General features: G+C 40.3%; 1 protein-coding gene across 1 annotated transcript; it reads right to left on the bottom strand.

Annotated features, from left to right (window-relative positions):
- Positions 1-24,333: 24,333 nt before the first annotated feature.
- On the bottom strand, positions 24,334-24,699 carry LOC138901213 (uncharacterized mitochondrial protein AtMg00860-like). Its single transcript, XM_070188959.1, has one exon. The coding sequence runs from the start codon at positions 24,697-24,699 to the stop codon at positions 24,334-24,336; it is 366 nt and encodes a 121-aa protein (XP_070045060.1).
- Positions 24,700-25,077: the final 378 nt, after the last annotated feature.

Genomic DNA, 25,077 nt, shown 5'->3' with positions numbered 1-25,077 from the left:
GAATCATGTCAAACCAACTCCGTTTCACACCAAAATTGATAAATAAGTCATAAATATAGTATTGGACCTATACCGAGTTCCGTAACCAAAATACGAAGCCGATATCAATAAAGTTAAATATTGGTCAAACTTTCAAATTTCAATAAAATGCGATAACTCGAGTTAGGGCTTTCCGAATTCGATTTCGGGCATACGCCCAACTCCCATATCACGATACAGACCTACTAGGACCGTCGAAATACGAATCCGGGTCTGTTTGCTTAAAATGTTGCCCGAACTCAACTCAAATAAATTTTAAGGCAAATTTTTATATTTTCTCAGTTTTTAACATAAAATATTTTCGGAAAAACACTCTGACTGGGCACGCAAACCAAAAAAGGCTAAAATGAGGTATTTAAGGTTTCAAAGCGCAGAATTAAATTCTAAAACATAAGATGACCTATCGGGTCATCACATCTAGCTATATAGTCAAACGTAAACTTTGTCTAGTTTAAGTCACATAGCTAGCAACTTTTGAATTTAAATGCGACAAAATTCGAACATGACATCCTACAAATATGACTATAAATCCCTCCCATTTCGATGCCATCCTTACGGAACTGCTAAATATGGTGTACACAGAAAGCAAAAAGAGAGAGGTTTTTGGTTCTTGTTTTTGTGGTTATGGAGTTGCTAATTCAGTAACATCTTGTTTGGACGGTTGTTACCTATTGTATTGTATCGTATTGTTACTTTAAATACGATATTTGTTTTATTGTTACTTAAATTTTATTGTTTCATATCGTTAAATCCGTTGTTACGTAAGACGAAATGTGCCACTTTATGTAATAACTGATTTGGTGTGGTCGCGTCGTTACCTTGTCTTTTTCTCTAATCTCACCCTTCATTATTATTAAATAATTTTATTTTATTATTTACCTTATATTTTTATATAATAATTGCACCATATCATAATTTATTTTTAATAATATTATAAATTTATTCTTCGTATTGTTGGTGTGTAATATCATAAAATAACGAGAAATGATATAATCTATCCAAATATTATATTCATCAAATAATACAATACAATACAATACGATACATTATAAAACGACACGTAACAACCATCCAAACAATCTGTGAGTGCACAATGTGGAAGACAAGCTGATGGGCGTAGGGACGGATGGCAAATTGGGTGAGATAGGTATTTGTGAAGCCTTATTTCCAAAATTTTAACCCGTCTAGCCTCCCCTTACCTCATTCTCCTCGTTTAGCTTCTTTTTTTTTTTAAAAAAAGAAACTTTTAACCCACCCCGCCCAGTGTAAAACCCCGTCTTGTTCCGCTTAATTTTTCTTTGGGTTTTTTTCACTTTTAGCCCGTGTCAGAAATTATTTATATTTGATAGTCAAAAAAGTATATAAAATTTGTATATATAACATACATAATGTATATATACACAAAAAATATGTATATTTTGAACTATTATTTTAAGAGCGACTTATACAATGTCATTTCCCCTTTTTCTTTTACGTCACAATTGGATTGTAAAACATGTTAGTAATTTTTACTTAGCTTGTTCTCTGCATGACCCAAGCCCGCTTTTTGAAAGTTTGTTAATTATTCTTTTAAAAATTCACACAAACCCAAAGGAACTAATACGCTTGCTTTACTTTTTTACGCAAAAATAAAGTTAAAATTTGTGCTCCATAACTAAAAAGAAAATACTCTTTTTTTTTTTGTTGAAAAAAAAAGTAATCTTTCAACAACATGAAAATAAAGTAATCATTTTGTTGAAAAGAAATAAATACTTTTTCTACATCATAAAAAGAATAATACTAATTCTTTTTTGATATAAAAGAAAATACTTTTCTATATCATCAAAAGAAAATATTTTTTTATTGAAATAAAATAAAATATTTTTACTACAATATTTTATTAAAATAAAAGAAAATACTTTTTACTACATCATGAAAAGAAAGTATTTTTTTCTTAAAATAAAAAAAAATACTTTTTATATCTTGAAAAGAAAATACTCATTTGTTAAACTGAAAAAAATATACTATATATGTAACAAGAAAATAAAATATTATTAATAATATTTTTATTTAGGGTGGAGGTGGGGTGGGGGCAAGGGTGGGGCAGAGTAGGGTGGGCAGAGTTAGGTAGGTGGGGTAGTGGCAGAGCCGCATGCACCCAAGGGGTGTCGGTTACACCCAAGGGGTGTCAACCGACACCCCTTCGTCGAAAAATTACACTGTTTAGCTCAATAATGTGTTAAACAAATATGTATATATATTATATAATGATACCCCTTGACTTCTTGTTGAGTTTGTTTCTTTATATTTTGACTCCTAAACAACATGAAAATAAAGTACTCATTTAGTTAAAATGAAAAAAAATACTCATTTTGTTGAAATGAAAGAAAATACTTTTCTATATCATGAAAAGAAAATATTATTTTTGTTGAAATAAAATAAAATACTTTTTACAATAATATTTTGTTAAAATAAAAGAAAATAATTTTTACTACATTATTTTGTTAAAATGAAAGAAAATATTTTTTCTACATCATGAAAAGAAATTACTTTTTTATGTTAGAATGAAAAAAAATACTTTTTTTTATATCACGAAAAGAAAACACTCATTTGTTGAAATGAAAAATGCACTCTATTTATAACGTGAAACGAAAATACTATTAATAATATTTCTATTTAAGGTGGAGGTGGGGTGGGAGTGGGGGCAAGGGTGGGGCAGAGTTGGGTCGGTGGTGGTAGGTAGGTGGGAGTGTGGGGAAGGATTGGTGGGATGGGGCATAGGGTGGGGAAGGTTGAAAAAATATTTTGAAAAATGATCTCTTCTCTTGATAGGGAAAACAAGGAGGAAGCATGGCTGGACCTAAGTATGATCGAAGCCCAATGATCCCTCGTATCAAAACTCGGCGGAACGAACATCGTATCTGAGATTGAGTATAGTGGAATAACGGACCCAAAATAAGTATAACTTCTGAACTTCAGAAAATGCGGAGAACGGTTACGCATGACAAGTAGGGGGTCGTAATATTCTCTCTCAGCCAGATATTACGACGTGAATCCTGTTAGTATAAACCGTAGATCGTCATTTACTAAAAAGATTTTTACCTTATTTAGAGTTGTATTAGGACTCGAATTCCCCTACTATATAAATGGGAAGGATTTCTTTATTCTCACACGTTGTAACACGCAACTCAAACTAATAAAAGTTTACTTTTGTCTTCTAGCTATTGTTCAAGGCATTATTCATTTGTTCTTTTCTTCACTCGCGATCGAGCTTGTAGCAAGAGTCCAATCGAGGACGAGTTCTACTTTTTAATCTAAGATCAGGCTTTGTCATTACATTGCGATTGGTTTGATCATTTATTTTATCTTTAATTCATTTACCTGTTATTCTTAATTATTTGTATTAAATTAAATCACGTATTCATTAAACCGTGTACAAATTTAATTGTTACTCTTTTTTGTGGTTAATAGTTTGGTGCCTACCGTGGGGCTAAGGATAATAGTGGTGATTTGATACAAACCTTTGTAATATACCCTATTGTACGCATGTTCTTTGAAATTTGGGTAAAAATTATTTTATTCCTCCAACAATCCCTTAAAAATCAAACACATCCTCCAGTATTGAACAATTATCATTTTCATCATCCTACCTCAACCTCCGGCGATTGATCGACAACTTTGGAATAGTTGACCGATTATTAAAAGGGTTAAGATGTAATTTCAGTTATTTTCTCAATTAATACATACCCTAATTAATCTTATACATCAGTTTACCCCTCATCCGTTAAGTAACTCAAAAGCCCAAATAATTGTCCTCCTTAATTCATCTTTTAAGAGAACAAACCTTTAACCCTTAGCTTTAATTTTATTGTTCAACATTCTAAATTACAGTAAGAGAACCTATCTTTTTTACTTTTACTAGCACTATGATTTACTTTTTTCACTTATATATTGAAAACTTTGGAAAGTTAGAGATAGCAATTTTGTTTGATTTTACATAGACATCTTGCTTGTCTGGATTGCTATAACTTTATTTGAAATTAAAAATACGTTTTGCTTAATTTTATGTTAATGTGATTGGTTTATAATATTGGGGGATTGTTAGAGTCTTTGTGCAACTGATATATGTGTGCGAAGCTTTTCTTAGTGTGAGATTTTTTTTTTAATTTTGAAACGATTAAATATATCTAACCTATTGGCTATTTTATCATTCCCAGAGATGTTATTCAACTTATTGGTGCATTGTCTTGGAGCGTGCTATCATGTCTTCAATATCGGTGATAATCATTATAGAATATTAGATCTATAGGAAGATGATCATAATGCTGTAGCAGGAGGTCCCTCTACTTGGTTAGGTAAAATGACTTCTTTAGAAGTTATCCATTCGGAAACTGATGTCAAAGTGAAACTGACTGATGATACGAATTTAAAGATGTTATTTAATATGTATAGGGCTTTAGGAAAGAAATAGATCCATATGAATTTAATCATAATGGATGAAAAAGTAAATGAAATTGAAGGTGGAAATTTCCAATGGACGGATGATGAGGACGAACGGAGGAGACGTGTGGGGTAAATTGATGTATAAGATTAATTATGGTATTTACTAATTGAGAATATAACTGAAATTATATCTTAACCCTTTTAAAGATTAGTCAACTATTCCAAAGTTATCGGTCAAACGGCGGAGGTTGAGGTGGGAGGATGAAAACGATAATTGTTCAATACTGGAGCATGTGTTTGATTTTTAAGGCATAGTTGGAGGACTAAAATGATTTACACCCTTGACATTTTGATTCCAGGTTAGCCTAAGGATGTCAAATTCTCAATCTGCTCACTTGAACGTTGACGCTGAGTTAGACCATCACAGCGAGAAAAATAACGTGATGCCTAGTAATTATGTGCCTCATTTTGATCCAAATAGTGTCCCAGCCGCCGACCCGATCGATGCTAGCTCGCAGGTGGCCATCAATATCAATTTACCAACTGATCCCCAAAACAACGTTCGTGGGGGATCTCGGCCATCCGGCCAATAGGTGCCTGAGGGTGAAGGTGAAGAGGTAAGCATGCGGTTGAATTTCGAAATGTTGCAGGCTCAACAAGCGGCAATAGCACAGTTTTAGAACCAAAGCCACACCTCTAACAGGGTCTAACTCGAACAGTCCCGGAAAAGTACTCGAAGGGATGAACAATTTTCCATGGAACCGAGTGAGCTTAGACCCGGGGAAAATTCCAAGGTGATGAAGATGCTCAAAGAATTGACAAAATGAATGGAGTCAGGCGAGAAAAGGATTGAGGCCAACGATAAAAAGGTGAAAAGGTACAACTCCAGGGTCGATTAGATCCCGGAGCACCTCTGATATTGAAGGGGCCGAACTCCAAAAAGTGTATTCAGAAGCCTTTCCCCCTGAGCACATCATCGACTCCAATCCCGAAGAGTTTTCGAATGCCTAACATTCTCACGTATAATGGGACCATGGATACAAATGAGCATGTAACCTCCTATATATGCGCGATCAAAGGAACGACTTGGAAGACGACGAAATCGAGTTAGTGTTGCTGAAAACATTTGGGGAAACCCTGTCCAAGGAAGGGATGATATGGTATCACAACTTGCCTCTAAAGCCCATCGACATGTTTTCTATGCTTGCAGTTGCATTTGTGAAGGTCCATGCCGGGGCCATCAAGGTAGAAACTAGGAAGTCGGACCTTTTCAAGGTCAAAATGAGGGATAACGAGATGCTCAGGGAGTTTGTGTCGAGATTCCATATAGAACAGATGGATTACCCCTTCAGAGCCGATGACAGATCTAAGAGAGCCATTAATCAAGAGCCAAGGCCTGTCCGAGATCGATATCAACCATACAAAGCGGATCAAAAGGGATACGAATCAGGGTGCCTAATAAGCAAAAGAGGGTTTGACAGGTCGCTCGAGAGTAGGGAAACACCAAGATTATCGGAGTACAATTTCAACGTGGAAGCTGCAAGCATGGTGTCGGCTATAGGGCGAATCAAAGAGACCAAGTAGCCTTGACCGTTGCAGTTCGACCCTACCTAGAGAGATCCTCATTTAATGTGTAAGTATCACGTCATACGGGTTCATAGCTACGAAGATTGCCGAATGTTAAGAGAAGAAGTTGCTCAATTGTTCAACAATGGGCACCTCCGAGAATTCCTAAGTGAGCGAGACAAGAACCACTTCATAAATAGGGATGCCAACAAATAGGTCAAACAAGAAGAGCCTCAGCAAGTAATCAACATGATCGTTGGGGGAGTCGATGTCCCTCAAGGGCCGATGATAAAACACACTAAAGTATCTATTACGAGGGAAAGCGCACCTGCGATTACGTCCCGGAATGAACTATCTCGTTCAGCGACGAAGACGCCGAGGTCATCGTATAGCCTCATAACAATGCACTGGTAATATCTTTACTTATCAATAAATCTCGAGTTAAGTGTGTGTTGATTGATCCAGGTAACTCGACCAATATCATCAGATCATGGGTCGTATAGCAACTGGGATTACAGGATCAAATTGTACTAGCGGTCCGGGTATTGAATGGATTCAACATGGCATGTGAGACCACGAAGGGTGAGATAACCTTACAAGTAAACACTGTTAGGACCACCCAGGAAACAAAGTTCTATGTGATCGAAGGGGACATGAGGTACAACGCTTTGTTCAGAAGGTCGTGGCTCCATAACATGAGGGTGGTGCCTTTGACCTTACACCAGTCACTAAAATGTCCCACACCAGGAGGAGTCAAAACGGTGCAGGAGAAAAGCCGGCCGCAAGGGAAATGTTCGGTGTCGATCAAGTGTTCCTAGTGTCTGTGATTTTAAAGGGCATGGAATCGACTAAAAAAGAGGTAACTAAATAGCAATCAATGACACTAGTCTCAGCCGGGCCGGAAGAATATAAGGAGCACATAGCGGATCGTGAGGACGATTACAGTGTCTCGAGATCATTCATAGCATCCAATGACACCGACGCCACGAAATCAACGATCGAGGAGTTGGAGCAAGTTATATTGATCGACAAACTACCAGATCGAAAGGTATAACTGGGCACAGGGTTAGCCCCCGAGCTCAGAAAAAAATTATTTATTTTTTTAAAGTTAACGCCGATTGTTTTTCTTGGTCCCATCCAGACATAGCAGGAATCCCGCCAGAAGTAACCACCCACAAGTTAAGTTTGGATTCAAAGTTCCATCCGGTTAAGGAGAAGAGAAGGCCACAATCCAAGATCAAACATGCATTCATCAAGGACGAAATATCCAAACTTCTAAAAATAGGTTCTATCCGGGAAGTTAAATACCCGGATTGCTTAACTAACGTAGTGGTAGTACCTATAAAAGAAAATAAACTACAGATGTGTGTAGATTATAAGGATCTAAACAAGGCATGTCCGAAGGATTCTTTCCCTTTGCCTAACAGCAATCGAATGATCGACGTAATGGACAAGACACGAGATACTCAGTTTTCTCGATGCCTACTCCGGGTACAACCAAATTCGAATGGACCTGGATGATCAAGAGAAGACTTCTTTCATAACTAAGTTCCGCACCTACTGTTATAACGTAATGCCGTTCGGATTAAAGAACGTCAGTGCCACATAGCAACGCCTAGTAAACCGAAAATTTGAAGAACAAATAGGAAAATCAATGGAAGTTTATATTGACGATATGTTGATGAAGTCCCTGCGAGCAGAAGACCATTTGAAACATTTGCAGGAAACCTTCGACATATTAAGGAAGTACAACATGAACCTAAACCAGGAGAAATGTGCATTTGGGTTCGGTGGGGGCAAGTTTCTCGGATTCATGGTATCTAATAGAGGAATAGATATCAACCCCGACAAAATAAAGGACATATAGGACATCACAGTAGTTGACAATGTCAAGGCAGTTCAAAGACTAACCGGACGGATAGCCGCATTAGGCTGATTCATCTCGAGATCATCGGATAAGAGTCATTGGTTCTTATCACTATTTAAAAAGAAGAACAATTTTACTTGGACTCCGGAATGCCATCAAGCTTTGGAAGAACTCAAGCAATACCTATCGAGCCCCCCTTTGCTGCACACTCTGAAGACAGATGAACAAATGTACCTCAACTTGGCAGTTTCTAAGGTGGCAGTAAGTGGTTCCCTAGTCAGGGAGGAAGAAGGTACATTTATTATGTTAGTAGAACCCTAGGAGAAGCCGTGACAAGGTATTCTCACCTCGAAAAATTAACGCTTACCTTACTGAGCACTTCTAGAAAACTAAAATCGTACTTTCAATGCCACCCCATATGTGTTGTAACCTCTTACCCGCTGAGGAATATCATTCATAAGGTAGAGCTCTTGGGATGGCCGGCCAAATGGGCCGTAGAGATTAGAGGGTGCAATATCGAGTACAGACCCCGGATTGCCATAAAATCTCAAATGTTGGCAGACTTTGTGGCTGACTTTACGCCGACCTTGATACCCGAGGTCGAATGGGAATTGCTACTCACCTTGAAAACTAGCTCGGGGATTTGGACCCTAATCACGAATGGTGCCTCCAAAACGAAATGGTCCAGACTAGGTATAGTTTTAAAAACACCTGTAGCACACGCCTCGGGATCAAAATAGTGAGGCCGATGCACTGGCCAACTTGGGGTCGTCTGTTGACTCCGATGAATTTGACTCGGGGGCAGTGGTACAGCTGATGAACTAGGTGGTAGAAGAAGGTCACGCCGAAGTAAACTCGACAAGTTTGACTTGGGACTGGAGAAACAAATACATAGACTACCTGAAGACAGGAAAATTGTCTGATCCCTAGGAATCGAAAGCCATGCGCACCAAAGCTTCCAGATTTAGCTTAGTCGAAGGGAAATTGTTTAGAAGATCCTTCTTCGACCCACTGGCTAGGTGCTTAGGTCTAGGAGAGACTGAATACGCCATGAGAGAGGTCCACGAGGGCACTTGCGGGAACCACTCGGGGGCAGAATCCCTAGTTCGAAACCTAATCAGAGCCAGTTACTACTGGAATGAAATGGAGAAGGATGCGAAAGATTTCGTACGGAAATGCAACGACAGTCAAAGACACGCCCCGATGATTCATCAACCAGGAGAGGTGCTTCACATGGTCATGTCGCCATGGCCGTTTATGAAATAGGGTATGGATATCGTCGGTCCCCTGCCATGGGTGCCCGGTAAGGCCCAATACATACTACTCATGACCGATTATGTTTTCAAATGGGTCGAGGCCCAGGCGTTCAAGAAGGTCCGGGAGAAATAGGTCATCAACTTCATTTGGGATCACATAATATGTTGATTTGGAATACCGGCTGAGATTGTTTGCGGCAATAGAAAATAATTCGGCGGCAAAAAGGTAAGTAAGTTCTTTGAAGATCACAAATCAAGAAGATATTATCAACGCCTTACCACCCTAGTAGGAACGGGCAAGCGGAATCGACGAACACAACCATACTCCAAAACTTGAAAAAGAGATTGACCGATTCAAAAGGAAAGTGGAAGGAAATCTTGCCCGAAGTCTTGTGGGCATACAATACAACTTCGAAGTCGAGTACCGGAGCAACCCCGTTCTCTCCAGTCTACAGAGAAGAAGCCTTAATACTAGTCACAGTAGGGGAACCAAGCCTCAGGTTCAGTATGCTACCGAAATATCAAACGGTGAAGCCATGATCACGAGCCTGGAATTATGGGACGAAAGGCGTGAACCCACTCTGGTCCGGTTGGCCGCCCAGAAGCAACGAGTAAGGAGATACTACAACCGAAGTACCAACCTTCGGCATTTTCAAGTCGGGGACCTGGTGGTGATAAAATTAATGCTGCACACTAGGAACCCAAATGACGGGAAACTAGGCCCGAATTAGGAAGGATCGTGTAGAGTTGCCGGAATAACCGGGAAAGTCTCGTATAAAATCGAGTCGAGAAACGGTGTACAATTACCAAACAACTGGAATGTGGCACACCTAAAGTTGTACTACTGCTAAGATACGAGCTCAATTCCATTTTTAATTTTGTTATATTACGGACTAACTTATGCAGGTACTCGGCCGAGGGAAAATGTGACTATTTGGTCTGAAAGCACGTGTTGTACTCGTTTTTCCTTGAACTGGTTTTGTCCCGAAGTGGGATTTTTTACAAGGTTTTTAACAAGGCAACAATAAAATGTGCTACCTTAGTTTTGAAGTCCGACCTAAAACTGGAATTGTTGATTGTTTGCACCGATTCAACAGTATTCGAGCCCTCATAAGTTCGGCCTCAAATACTGGGGGCCATTAACCCTAATTTAAGATCTTTAAATGGGGAAAATTTTATATATGTCAAATGCCAAGGCTTGATAGTTAGCATTCACTGTAAAGGTCAAACGTTCAAACGAACCTTACCCATGTAGCCCACTCTAGCCATGACACAAGGCTTATGTCGATTAAGTAATCTACATATAAATCAATGAAAGCAATTTTTGCTTCCTTCATACTTCATTACTATGCATTTCACTTCGTCGATGCTTAACAACGGATCCTAAATCCTAAAGACCACGGGCTACCCCAACAATAAAATTATTTGACGGCCCGGTCTATCAAATCCCGAAGGCACCGAACCTATTAGTCAGGGCCCGAATAAGAAAGGCTACGGCCTCCCTAAAACTGCTCGGAGACATCCGAAGTCCGTACTCAGAAAGTAAGGCCCTTACGTATAATCAAAACCTATTAAAGGGTTACCCTCAGCAAAAACATCATCGTGTATGATTGAAGCACTTAAGCATCTTAAAGTCTTTTGATTTTATCGAAATTTTTAAGCCACGAGCAATTCAGAGTTACCATCAAAATCGGGCCCCATTAGAATTTCTGGAGAACGGATGCTCCAGATTACATTTAATTATATGTTAAGGAATTAAGGACGATACACAAATAAAATATTGCAAATAGATGCCGAAAAGTAAAAACATGGTGTTGCCAAAGGGAAATTTTATATATATTTCAAAAAATATTTACAAACGCACTATAAAACAGCCTCAAAATAAACAAGAAAGAAAATGTACAAAAAGGAAACCCAAAAAGAGCTAAGGCGTCTCTGCCTGATCTTCACCGGAGCTTGACTCGGCACCGGAACCTTTAGAAGCTTAGGGACCTTCGGGATCATAAAGTTCATTTGCCTCAGCCTTAAGCCTCTTGGCTTCTTTAATCTCGGTCGACAGGTTAATTCCCCGGGCGTGAACCTCCTCGAGGGTCTCCCCCCGGGATAAACGCTTTATGTACTTGGTCTTCGTTCATAAACGGGCCTTGTCTATCTCCATATCAGCCTTGTACTGGACTAGCAATTCCTTGACTTCAGAGGAATCAATCGAGGTTGCCTCCAATTTGAACCTCAGCGCAGTATAGTCCTAACCAATGGAATCCCATTTTGAGGCGGCTGAATCTAGTTATGCCCGGAGTTCGTCGTTTTGCCATGACCACTTGTCGGCCTTATCCTTTGCCACCCGGGGCTGGTCCTTGACTGAGGGTAGCTGCTCTTTTGTAACCTCCTTTTCCGAGGCCAGCAGGTCAATTCTGCTCCTCAGCTCCTCGGTCGTAGTCTTGACCTTGTTAATCTCGGCCTGGAGCTGGTCAATCAAATCTATATTCTCTTGGACCTGCGAGGTTGCGTTGTTAGTCACTACACATAACCTCTCATTTTTAACCTAAAAAATTCTTACCTGCTTGACTAGTTCGGCATGCTCCCGTTTCACGGACGAGGCCTCCTTTTGTAATTTTTCCAGCTCGGCTCGAAGAATTAGGAGGTCCTTGAGAGCCTTGTCTTGTTATTCACTGAGAGCCCTGTACATGTCATTCTTCCAGACCTGCTCATTGAATTCAAACTCGAGATTGCTGAATTCCATTTGAGACCGAAAGAAGCTAGAATTCTAGACTATTGAATTCCAGATCTGCTCTTTGATAAGATCGTTAGAATATGCTGAAACTAAGCAAGATTTGCAAAGGACACAAGGAATAGGAAGCTTACCCGGTTCAATGCCTGTTGTGCCTCGTTGAAGAGGCTCAATTTGCCTACTTTGTTCATTTTTGCCTGGTCCTCCTCAGTCACCAGGCAGCAAAGATAGTTGGCCACATCCAACGGAGCGGACAACATCTGGGTGTCCGCCGGAATAGTAAGCACGATCGTTTTTTTACGGTCAGGATCCACACTCAGAGCAGGCAACTGCCCCACCAACTTTGGGCTCGAGCTAAACTCGCCTACTCCCAACGGAATGTCCTTTTTTGGGACCTCCAGGTGACCAAGCCTAGAGAAATCCTCCAATGCACCCATGTCCGTGCCGTCAAAAAATATGTTGAGGGCCTCGTCTGTGACCCGTGCCATCTCATTTGATTTCTCTTTGCCGGCTTGAATCTCGTAGAACATACGCTCTGTGTGAGACAGTGACTCCTGATAAGTAGGGATTTTAGCCTATTAATTGCTCTCTTTAACTTGTGTTTTGGGCCAGAAATGCGTGAAGGTATTCCCGAAAACTAACTTAATGTGTTTGCTTGCATTGATTGTTCAAAATGAGCCAAAGGAGCCATAATCAACTCATAAAAGAGTCAAAACTTGAACAAAAACTAAAACTGGGCCAAGAGGTGTTGAACGCGGACCACGACAAAAAACTACGGCCGCGAAAGTATCAACGCGGACGCGGCCATTATATCACGGTCCGCGATATGAAGAATCAGAGAGATAGTTTTTTGGGCACAAACATGAATGTGGACTGCGACAAGAAGATGCGGCCACGAAAGTACCAGCGCGTCCACGATGGGAATTTTGCGGACCACGGTTGCTAAGGTTCAGAGAGTGCATAATTTAAGAAAAAATGAGAAGGGCGGTCCACGTCAAAATTACGCGGTCGCGGAAGTCTATCACGCGGACGTGGTAGAAATTACACAGTCTGCGAAACAAGGTTAAACCTAGGTCCAGATGTGAAGAAACGCAGACCTCGATCAAAATTACGCGGCCACGAAAGCAAGTGTGCGGCTGCGGTCAGAATTACGCGGTCGCGAAACTTCTGCAAGGGTATTTTTGTCCGAAAAATTTAGCTTAGAATAAATAGATCTTTTTGTCAATTTTAGGTTATATTATATTTTTTCTGAGTACGTGATACAGCTAGGTTTTGCTTTTTGGGAAATTTTGTACAAGATTTACCTTATAACATTAGATTTTCATCTTTTAATTTAGTATTATGGATTATATCTTCTCTTTATCTTTGATTTCTGCTATTATTATGAATAGCTAGACCCATAGATAGGGTTGTGGCTCAACCCTAGTGTGAGTATTTAATGGGTCTTGAATTTTAGGGCTTGAATGTTTATGGGTTAGTGATATTTAGCCTAGTTCTTGCTAGAATTATAGAATTAGAGGTTGCAAACACTGATTCATGCCTTTATGATTTGGTCTCTTCTTGAGAAAGAGGGATTAAGTCTGGAAAAAACTAGGCTAACAAGGAATTGGGGCTAACTCAAGAAATTGATAGCCCCAATTAAAGGGTTAAACCTAGAGATAGTAATACCCGACTTGAGCTAATATCACATGACTTGCATGAATACCCAGTTGGACTTGAGAAAGCCAAATTGGGCAAAATCACTCAAATATCGAGAGATATAGAGTGAGTACTTGGGTGTGATGGCTATATTACGATCCCAAATTAATCAAGCTTGCCCTAGATTCTTACTACCCATTAGATGTCCACCTAGGTAGAAGTTGCTACCCTAGTCCTTTTAAACATTTGAAAACCAACATCAAAAATATTGTACTTAGCTTTAATCTTAGCATACAATAGAAATAGAAATAGAAGTAGAATCAACACCTTCATGTTTGGAAGTGCAATTAGAAACACAACACACAGTTAGACTTAGATAAAAATGTAATTCCAAATCAATTAACTCCTTGTGGATTCGATCCCGACCTTATTGGGTAAACCTGCATCGACCATCCTCGCTACTCAATAGTAGTGGAGGCTTAGAATCGACCAGCTCTGTGATGTCTATGAAACCGACTAATTCATTTGGGGAGGGGGACAGTTTCTCGGGAGGTCGTGGCCTTTGATTCTCCTCTGGCTCCCGAGAAAATGGGGGATCGGCTTCTCGGCCACCTTCCCCGGCTGACACCTATTCTTCTTCATCGATGGTTGACCCATGAGCGATAAACTCTAGATCATCGTCCTGAGGGTAATCCCTGAGACGGAAGAGGGAATCGGTGTACGGTACACTAGATTTGGTACTCTCTTTGTTGCTTTTCTGGACCAAGACAACTACCCTCTTTTTCTTTTTGACCTTGACGTCCGTGGATCTAGAGGATTTCCTCTTTTTCCTTTTCTTCTCCTCCCGTGCAGCAGCCCCAGGCTTCCCTGAAGTGGAGGGCTTAGCAAGCGAGGATGGGGCCTCGTCCTCGTCCAATGGTCGAAGCCCTATGGTCTCGGGCAAACATGTGGAAAGAAAAAACAACTTAGCAGAAATAGAGGTTAATTATGAAAGTAGAATTTTTCGGGAGAAGGACTCACCATGGGAACAGGCCTCCCACTTGCCCTTTGAGATCTTGCGTCATTCGCGCTCGAAACAGGACATTTGCTTGCAGATCCCCTCGATCTACCCCTTGAAATGGGGGACTACATTGGGAACTTGGGCGACCACTGCATAATAATAGGCACAAATAATTAGAAAAATAATAAAGGAAGTACCAAGGACTCTGGAAGGAAGGAAAACTTACAGGCTGAGTTCCACTTCTCACGGTAAAAATTCGGGGGAAATGAGGTCTTTGGTTTTCACCCGAACGAACCTCCCCTGCCATCCTCGTTCTCGATCTTCATCGATCTTCATAGAGATGAAGCAGGTGGTCGAGGTCAAATCAAGGTGCTTCGGTGTTTTTGACGAAGTGTTGGAGGAGGATTGTGATCTCCAAAAGGATGGTTGAATCTGCCCAAGGCAGACCTCGTACTTTTTCATAAGACAAGGATTATAGGGTCCATTGGGGAGAGCGTGAAGGGGTAAGTGTAAGCACTTATATACCTCTCCACGTAAGTGGTAATGACTTCGTTGGGCCCGACGACGACCACATACTTACCCTCCCAGTTGCAGTCCACCCAAACTGTAGGGAGTTTGCCCTCTGTAATGGAGCATATAGACCTTCATACTCTCTCGCCTCAATCCTACAGACTAGAGGCCTTCTTGACTTTGAAGTCGTTCTCAATGGAGAAGCCCCCGAGGATGAATCTCTTCAAACGAGGCTCTGGGGCTACCTTAGGAACTGCCACCTCAGCATTCATGGCTGGGTTGAAAGTTGAAGGGACGGTCTGTTGAGGCACGGATTTGAAAGTTTTTTCCATCAGATTCTAAAAAATATAAAGGCTTAAAGGTAAGGATGAAGGTTTGAAGATAAGGATGAAGATTTGAAGATGGGGATGAAGGAATGAAGGTTAGATGTGCAGGTTTGAAGAAAGAATATGAAGATATGAAGATCTGGAAATTAGTATATGAAAGTTGGAAGGAGTTAGGAATAAGCGAAGAAATTGAGGGTAAGTCAAGGAGCTCTAGAATCGGAAAGTAAAAAAGTAAAAAAGAGATCGAAGCCTTTATAAAATGGACCGACGTGAGTACGATTGAGGCCCAAGGATCCCTCGTATCATAACCCGGGGGAATGAACGGTGTATCTAAGATCGAGCATGGTTGAATAAAGGACACAGATCAAGTTTAGCTTTCGAACTTCGGGAAACGCGGAGAACGGTTATGCATGACGAGTAGGGGGCCGTAATATTCGCCCTCAACCGGATATTACAGCACAAATCTCGTTCAGTATCAATCGTAGATCGACATTTATCGAAAAACAAAGATATTTACTTAATTTAGACTTGTACAAGGACTGAAATTCTCCTACTATATAAAGGGAAAGGTTTTCTTTATCTTGACACATTGTAACACGCAACTCAAAGCAATAAAAGTTTACATTTATCTTCTAGCTATTGTTCAAGGCATGATTCACATGTTATTTTCGTCACTCAAGACCGAGCTTGTACCGAGGGTCTAATCGAGGATGAGTTTCACTGTTCAATCTAAGATCAAGCTTGGGCATTATATTGCAATTGGTTTGATAGTTTATTTTGTCTTTAATTTATTTACCCGTTATTCTTAATTATTTATATTGAATTAAACCATGTATCCATTAAACCGCGTACAAATTTAATTGTTACTCATTTTTTGGGTAAACAATTTGATATGTTTCATCTAACGCTCAGCTATTCCATGTAATACATTAAACATACATGTTATAAAGTTATCTTAAAACATGGAAATAAGGAAAAGAATTAATGTTGCAGTATTTATTAAAATTCGGGCAAGTTCTTCCTTCTGTCTTCCAGTATATTTGAGTGACATTGATAATCGATATTAAATCAATTAACTTAGTACGATTAGGCTTTGTCCCTTCAGCATAGTTTCACTGTGAGTTGAAACTGCATGATGATAAAAAAAAGTCTAAAAATAAATAACATCACGTAAACTAAATTATGGTTATGTAAAATATAACACTATTATTATTTATTACGTAGTGGGGATCACTGATTTTACACAATATTCAACTGGTGAAGATCACATATTGTGCATCACTTCTATTTATTCATGCTTACTTATTTTTACATGCACAACATACCATTCCCTTATTCTTTTCATAACTAATACCATATCAGACGTAAGTGTATGTGCGACACAACGTCTAGTATGCTGTACCACAAACTCTTAATAATATGTTTGTGATCTGAGCAATCTTGATCGATCAGTTGAAATTACCAGCATCCAAGTGTTTGTTATTGTTGGCAGCTTCATTGGCGAACATGGTGGTGGCACAGCCTTTGTGGCAGTTGCTCTTGCAGCCAGATCCACAGTAGTCACAACAAGTGCCACACCAGCCAAACTTGCTACAACACAACTTGTTAGGACACTTACGCTTATGGTTTTGTTTATCACATTGTTTTGAATGAGTTGTGGTTAGCAACAAAGCCAACATCCCAAATATAACTTCAACTGAAAATCTCATCCTTTTGGTCTTTGCTTTTTTTTTTTCTCTATGGAAAATTGGGGAATGATAATGGAAAGGAAGCAAATGTACTCTTATATAGAGTCTGATCGATGAAAAACAGGTATAAACAGCGGAAGCAAGTAGCAAATGTACTCTTATATAGAGTCTGATCGATGAAAAACATGTATAAACAGCGGAAGCAAATAGTCAGGATCACTTGCATGTAATATAGACAATACATAGTCACAAATTTTAATCAAACATAAAATTGATACTTATCTCTTGAAGCGTGACCGCGATCGCGAAAAGAGCCTTCAAGTAAGAGCGAAAATCGTCAACGAGATCATCCTCTATTTTCACAGTCTTCTGCTATGTGACTCGAATAATACCCGGAATTAGCGAAATTCATGTGGGCGAATTTCTCCTAGGAAAACTGATCACACCCAACTATGCCTTGTAAAAAGGACTAAGCGGTCCCTGCAAATATAATTCGGTTCAAGTCCGGAGTCGAATCTCACAGGGAACTAACCAATTTACTATAACTTTTAACAATGCTAATGATAAGCTCAGATAATTTTCGGATGCAAGACTTTTAATAGAGCATAAGTGGAATTTATTTGTCTAATGAAAAATGACAACAAAATTAGCAATAATCAAGAATAAGGTTGAATTCAAAGGTAAAAGGATCTAGGGCTATTGATTTTCTCAATTGCCGGACTAATTCCTGACACGTTAGATATAATCTCGCCATACTACTCTATGAGGATTATGAGTTCCGGGCTACCGTAATTATCTCTCGATCAATTACGATAATTTACTAGAAGCATTCTCTCGAACTACTCTAGTTACTAATTTATGCAACTCAGAATTATCCCACCAAAGCTTCGTTATCTCTAACCCCTCTTTTAAATTCAAGTAATTAATCTCTTAACTTACCCGAAAGTATTGTTGTTCAACAACAATCTAATCAAGTATTCTTTCTCAAGCAACACAGGGTAACTAGACACGATTAATCAAGGGCCCTTTTAATTAATCACAACACAACACATATTTGAACAATCATATAATAAGAACAACTTAATTATATCTAAACATAGTCAAAACTTCATCCAACAATTGGTTCTATCAACCCTAGATGATGGGTTTAGCTACTCATACTAATGGATAAAAATCTACTATAACAATTCATAATCAACAATAGAAGTTAGAAGAAGAAGATGAAAACTCTTAGGAAATTCTCCATCTTCTCTCTCTTGTTCTTGCCTCCAAAATCTCCTAAAAATAACTCTCCTTCTCTTCTGGGCGAATTATGCTTCATATAGGTTTAGGTTAGTTGCCTTGGAAATTACATAATTGCCCCTGAGTTGTTGGCCTCCGTCCGCCCGTCCGCGGTCATGGATTCGACCGCGGATCCAGCCGTGGATTTCAGCCAGTGTTCTGCCTCCAGTGCGCGGTCCAATTCGTGGTCAACTCCATGGCCGCGCACCTGGGGGGACCTCCCCGCTTGCTTTTTTTCGACCGGGCTCACCTTCGATTGGCCTTCCACACTCCATATTGACTCCAAAACACTCCTTAGCTTCCTCCTAGCTCGGAATGGATCCTGCAAAGTATAAAATTCTTAATTAGAGCATTTGGTTATCTTTTAGCATTCAAATATCAATAAAGTGAGGGTGAATTAAAGTATAAATAGTGTCTAAATTGCATAAATATAGCCTACTATCAACACCCCACACTTAAACCATTGCTCGTCACCGAGCAATCAAACCACGCTCTACAAAGGCCTAACTTCACTGAGCGACTTTCCTAACTCATCACACCAAGAATATTTCACATAGTTTGAGTATACATTAGTGTAACATCTACACCTCAAGAGTTGACTCCCGTGAGCCACGCAATATTCCTAACCGGCTTACTTACTCTGTTAAGAGGTCCAGACTTACCTCTCCTTCGTGAATCAAGTGTCTGCTCACTACAAAAGAGACTCATTTCACAATCAATAAAGTTCATGCACACTGAGGAACTTCAAAATAAACAGAATTATCTCACCCTCAGAAATGATATTATTGTGCCACAGAAAATGCTCCATAGGCTTGGCCGTAGTGTACTACTCTACTAATTTAGCGTGTTCAGTCTAGGATCAAGTAGGACTTTATTTGGCTATAATGTAGGGTGCAGGTCGGGTATGATATATTTGGATATAATAGTGACTACACCTCCTCAAGCACTTTAATACATATATTTTATAATCAAGCCCACAGTTAAGTTAAACCAATATTTCCACCTTCAACACCACGTAAATTACCCCAGACTTCTTTGAGCACAATTACCTTAAAAGCCACCACAGAATATTACTAATCAACATGATACACTATTAACACATGATACATATTTTTTTCCAACAAGGTGCACCTTTCTCCTGATTTCCTTAGTTCCACTAAAAAGCCCCACCAACTACCCCACACTTTATCCTTTATAGATTCATAGAAATTCAAGTGCTTAAGAGAGGTAAAGGGTTCAAAAAGATGGTCAATTCAAATAAGGAAAAAGGCTTGTAATGTGGTTGCCAAGGAAACATGATTATATGCTCAACGGGGTTAACTACGATACATAACAAATAGGTGGGTGGAATATGAATATATATGGTTCGACAAAGAAATGCCTATATCACTTCCCAGACTAAACAAGACTACTATTTCACTTTGCAGACACACAGGGCAAGTTCTAGGCATCAAATGTCGTGCACAGAACACAACAAGCCTCACACACCCATGGCACATGACTCACTCCAGATCGGATCATCAAACACTTAGATCAGAGTAATTAGGCCAAATTAAGAACATACAGTTTAAGGCATTCTTACAAGAGTCAACAAATGAGCCTAAGCGTCACACTAAGTACCCACTATATTCAAGGCATTATGAACTTAAGAGATCCTATTCTAATCCTGCCCATAGCCCATAAGTTCCTAACTAAAAAATAAAAACTAACTACACCCGGTTTAAATTAAACCTTTGAAAAAGAACTGTGGTTTAAAGAAAAACCAAAGGGGAATTGATATACCACTACAAAAGAAAATCCATGTTCACCACAACATTTTTTACTTTTAACCCTTTTTTTGTTCTTTCAACTTTAGTCCCTCAAGAAATCCGTCAAATGATATCCATCGTCGGGACAAGTTGAAAATTATTTACGTAAATAAACTACGAACTATTCTACATACAACATACAACAAAGTATCCCCCACCCCACACTTAAAAAGATGGCATGTCCCCATGTTATACAAAATAAAATAATGTGAGGTAAAGGAACTTCCCTGGTGGATCAGTCTTGATCGGAGACAGAGCCAGGGTCAAGATGACACTCCCTCCCCAGCGCACGCATCCAGCCCATGATTTTCTTCTCTGACTTCGCATTTTGGGTGGCCAAGGCATCAACTCTAGCCCCCAATTCCATGACGGAAGTGCGCAGCCCTGCCATATCCTATTATAAGGTTGTCATATGTGTACTCCGTCTGACCTGGGATGGTCCTTCAGCCATTGCAGCTTGTTCCTGTAGGGGTAAGGCAGGTCCAACCTCTTCCTGCCCTTCATCGCCCTCCTCCGGCGCATCAGAATCGTCATTATGAGTTGCCCCAGGTGCCACCGGGTATTTCCCGATGGTCACTTTTTTTGCCCGAAACTTTGCTTCTTTCTTCACCATGCCATCCATATTTGGGTTCTCAGGCACCCTTGCTGCCCGGCACAATCTAGTGATCAGAGAGGGGAAAAAGAGCCCATACCTCTTTAGTGGTGAACAAACGAACATCTCAGACTGAATAACCTTGGCCACATCAAAATCGCGGCCATTCACGAAGCACCAGATCAAGGCAGCTCTCGGACCATTTACCTCCGTGGTATTGTGGGACGGTAGTAAGCAATTGTTGATGATGTGCAACCAGCACTTTCCTTCAAAAGTGAGTGAGCCAGAGTGTAGCTTCGATCCCGGCACAACCCACACTACCTCTTTATCTGGTACACAGATAGTTCTGAAAAACCTGTTCCATGTGATGGGTTCTCGCTTGTAAGTATCATAGAAATCCTCCCCCCATTGAATACAAGCAATCGATACGCTCTCCTGATAGCTTATATAGAGGCATCCACCCTCGTGTGTCGCACAGTGCATATTCTATCTTCATGTTCGGGGTAGTTGGCATAGAACTCCCGGACAAGCATCAAGTTATCCTCCTCCGGCTTTTCGAAAAAGTTGTCCAACCTGCGCCTGATCAACTCCCGATACATATTAGGGCATTTATCCTGGAGGGATGCCATGTCAATACCCCTTTCCGGTACAGGTTTTCTAGTGGACTTCAAACTGAAATGGTTTTGGGCAGCTCTGGAGACAAACCTGGTACGATCCAACTGAGCTGCACTGGCCGGTACCCGTGCCCGGGATGAACCTCCATGACCACTTGACGAGGCTGTGGTGGTGCGTCTCTTCTTTGAATGTGTCATGGTACTTACACAACAAACACTACTATCAGTAATCGGCGGAATATGGGAACCAATGGCGGTTACTCAGACTTCATTCGCACAATTAATCACAATTTACATTCAAACTTATTGTGGCAATTCAACAAACACTTAAGGTGCATATACCCCCAAATTACCCAAAGCCCTAATTAAACTTCCATTCCTCACAAACTCAATAATGTCTTCCCTCAATTCAACCAAATCTATTAGCCTCACATGCCACATATATACTACAATCTTAAACCAAGACAAGCGTACACATGATTCTACTATCCTACACATACAATAGCAAATGAAAAGAATGGGAAAAATAAAAAATTAAAAACAAAAAAGAATACTAATAAAGAGGAATAGAATCATGTTACTTACTTAGATATCTTGGGTGGAACGGAGGTTGGTGATTGGTTGAGTGGAGAAGAGGAGGAAAGAGAAGAAGCTTTGTTGATGAGAGAAATTTTGAAGGGAAGGGGGAAGGCTTTTAGATTTTGTTAAGGGGGAGGGAAAGAAGAAGTGGGGGAGTGGGCAGTTTTGGGGGGGGGGGGGGTTAAGTTAAAAATATCAATTAATAGGAAAGAAAAGAAAAGAAGAGAAAAGAAAAGAAAAGAAAAGAAAAAGAAATTAATAACAAATTATGAACCTGGAACTGCCTCATCCGCGGTCGATCGCATCCAATCCGCGGCCGTGGATGAGGAACAGTGAGGGGGACAAAATCTGCGCCCCAATCCACAGTCAAGTCCATGCTTGCGGACTTGCGAAAGTGAAGGTAGCAAAATCCGCGGTGTAATCCGCGGCCGCGGATATCGATCTACAACAATTTTTTGTCTTTTTCGCACTTTTACCTATCTCCGGGTTAATTTCGTCCCCCGAATCCTTCCGATGCGCATAAGTTTATCCCTGCACATTCGTAGATTGGTCAATGCCGTTCAAAATCAATTACAAAAACAAGAGTAAAGAAAAATAATGGGTTGCTTCCCAAAAAGCGCTTGAGTTAACGTCGTGGCATAACAATTTACAACAAACTATGGGTTGCCTCCCAGGAAGCGCCTGCTTTAACATCACGGCACGACGCAAAATTTCATTATTACTCTTCGCTCCTGTATTGGGGCTCTTTTAAAGATATCACCACTTTATCCCCCGTTTCTTCGACCATTCCAAGGTAATGTTTCAACCTTTGCCCATTCACTGTGAACTTATTTGTCCCATCTTCGGATTTAATTTCTACAGCTCCACTTGAGAATACTTGCACCACTCAAAAGGGTCCTGACCATCGGGACTTCAACTTACCTAGAAACAATCTCAATCTCGAGTTGTATAACAACACTAGATCTCCGGATTTGAAGTTCCGATTTAGAATGTGCTTATCATGCATCATTTTCATCCTTTCTTTGTACAATCTTGCATTCTCAAATGCATGAAACCTGAATTCCTCGAGTTTATGTAACTCAGTGACTCTGTTGGTGCATGCGGTCTCCCTATCCAAATTCAACTGCCGCAGTGCCCAAAGGGCTTTATGTTCTAACTCTATCGGAAGATGGCATACTTTTCCAAACACCAACTTGTATGGTGACATACCAATTGGAGTTTTAAATGTTGTGCGGTACACCCATAATGCATCATCCAACTTCTTTGCCCAATCAGTCCTTGTCGCATTCACTGTCTTGGTCAGGACACTTTTGATTTCCCTATTGGACACTTCAACTTGCCCGCTCGTTTGTGGGTGGTAAGGTGTGGCTACCTTATGGCGAACTCCATACTTTTCCAACAGCCGTGCGAATGCTTTATTGCAAAGATGGGTTCCACCATCACTGATTATAGCTCTTGGGGTGCCAAAATGTGTGAAGATGTTTTTCTTTTGGAAGCCTTTCACCCCTTTTGCATCATTGGTTGGGAGAGCCACTGCTTCGACCCATTTGGAGACATAGTCAACTCCTACCAATATGTATTTGTTACCATACGAGCTGATGAAAGGCCCCATAAAGTCAATCCCCCACAACTCAAAAACCTACACCTCTTGCATTGTGGTCATCTGCATCTCATGACGTCGAGATATGTTGCCTGTCCTTTGGCACTCATCGCAACTTTTTACCCAAGCATGGCCATCCTTGAACAGAGTTGGCCAATACAACCCCGATTCCAACACTTTTGCTGCTATCCGAATTCCTCCAAAGTGTCCACCATATGGTGAAGCATGGCAAGCCTGCAAAACTGAAGGTTGATCTTTCTTGGGGATACACCTCCGGATCATGTTATCTACATATGTTCTAAGAAGTAGAGGTTCATCCCAATAATAAGATCGACAATCGCGAAAGAACTTTTTCTTTTGAATTGAAGAGAGTTCCTAATGTACAATACCACTTGCTAAATAGTTTGCAATATCAGCATACCATGGCGTATCCTCCATTGTCACAACGAGTAACAGTTCATCCGGGAATGTCTCTCTTATATCTTCAACCTCCATTTTCTTGTCAGCTCCTTCCAACCTTGAGAGGTGGTCTGCCAGTTGATTGTTCGTCCCTTTTCTGTCACGGATTTCCAAATCAAATTCTTGTAGCAAAAGAACCCAGCAGATTAAGCGTGGCTTTGACTCCTTCTTTTTTATCAAGTACCTAATTGATGCATGCTCAGTATAAACAATAACTTTTGAACCAATTAAGTACGACTTGAATTTGTCGAAGGCAAACACTACAACCAACATTTCTTTTTCTGTTACGGTGTAATTGAGCTGTGCACCGCTGAGCGTCCTACTTGCATAGTAAATTGGGTGCATCATCTTGTCTTTTCGCTACCCCAAGACTGCTCCTATAGCATAAACGCTGGAGTAGCACATGAGCTTGAACGGTTGCTCCCAGTTGTGTGCAACAATGATAGGTGCAGTTACCAGTCCCTTCTTCAGCTCATCAAATGCCAGCCTGCAATCATTAAAAAACACAAAGGGCTGATCCTTTTCAAGAAGTTTACATAAAGGGTTAGCAATCTTGAAAAAATCTTTTATGAATCGCCTGTAGAACCCGGCGTGCCCAAGGAAACTTTTTACTGCCTTGACCAAAGTGCGCGGTGGCAATTTCTCAATCACATCAACCTTAGCATGGTCGACCTCAATTCCCTTACTGGATACTCGATGCTCCAAAACTATTCCTTCTTGTACCATAAAATAGCACTTTTCCTAATTCAACACCAAATTTGTCTCCACATATCGTTTGGGAAGTCTTCTTAAATTGTGAAGACAATCTTTGAATGAATCCCCCGCCATGGAGAAATCATCCATAAACACCTCCATAATGTCTTCAACCATATCAATGAAAATGGCTAACATGCACTGCTGGAATGTAGCCGGCGCATTGCAAAGTCGAAAAGGCATTCTCCGAAAGGCAAAGATGCCATACGGACAAGTGAAGGATGTTTTCTCTCTATCTCCAAGGGCTATTGAGATCTGGTTGTACCCCGAATATCCATCCAAGAAACAGAAGTGAGACCGCCCAGCTAACCTATCCAATATTTGGTCAATGAAAGGCAATGGGAAATGGTC

Source organism: Nicotiana tomentosiformis, chromosome 11, assembly GCF_000390325.3.
Source record: "Nicotiana tomentosiformis chromosome 11, ASM39032v3, whole genome shotgun sequence".
NCBI classification, from domain to species: Eukaryota; Viridiplantae; Streptophyta; class Magnoliopsida; order Solanales; family Solanaceae; genus Nicotiana; species Nicotiana tomentosiformis.
Note: the sequence above shows the minus strand (reverse complement) of the source record. Positions and strands in the feature narration are given on the sequence as shown.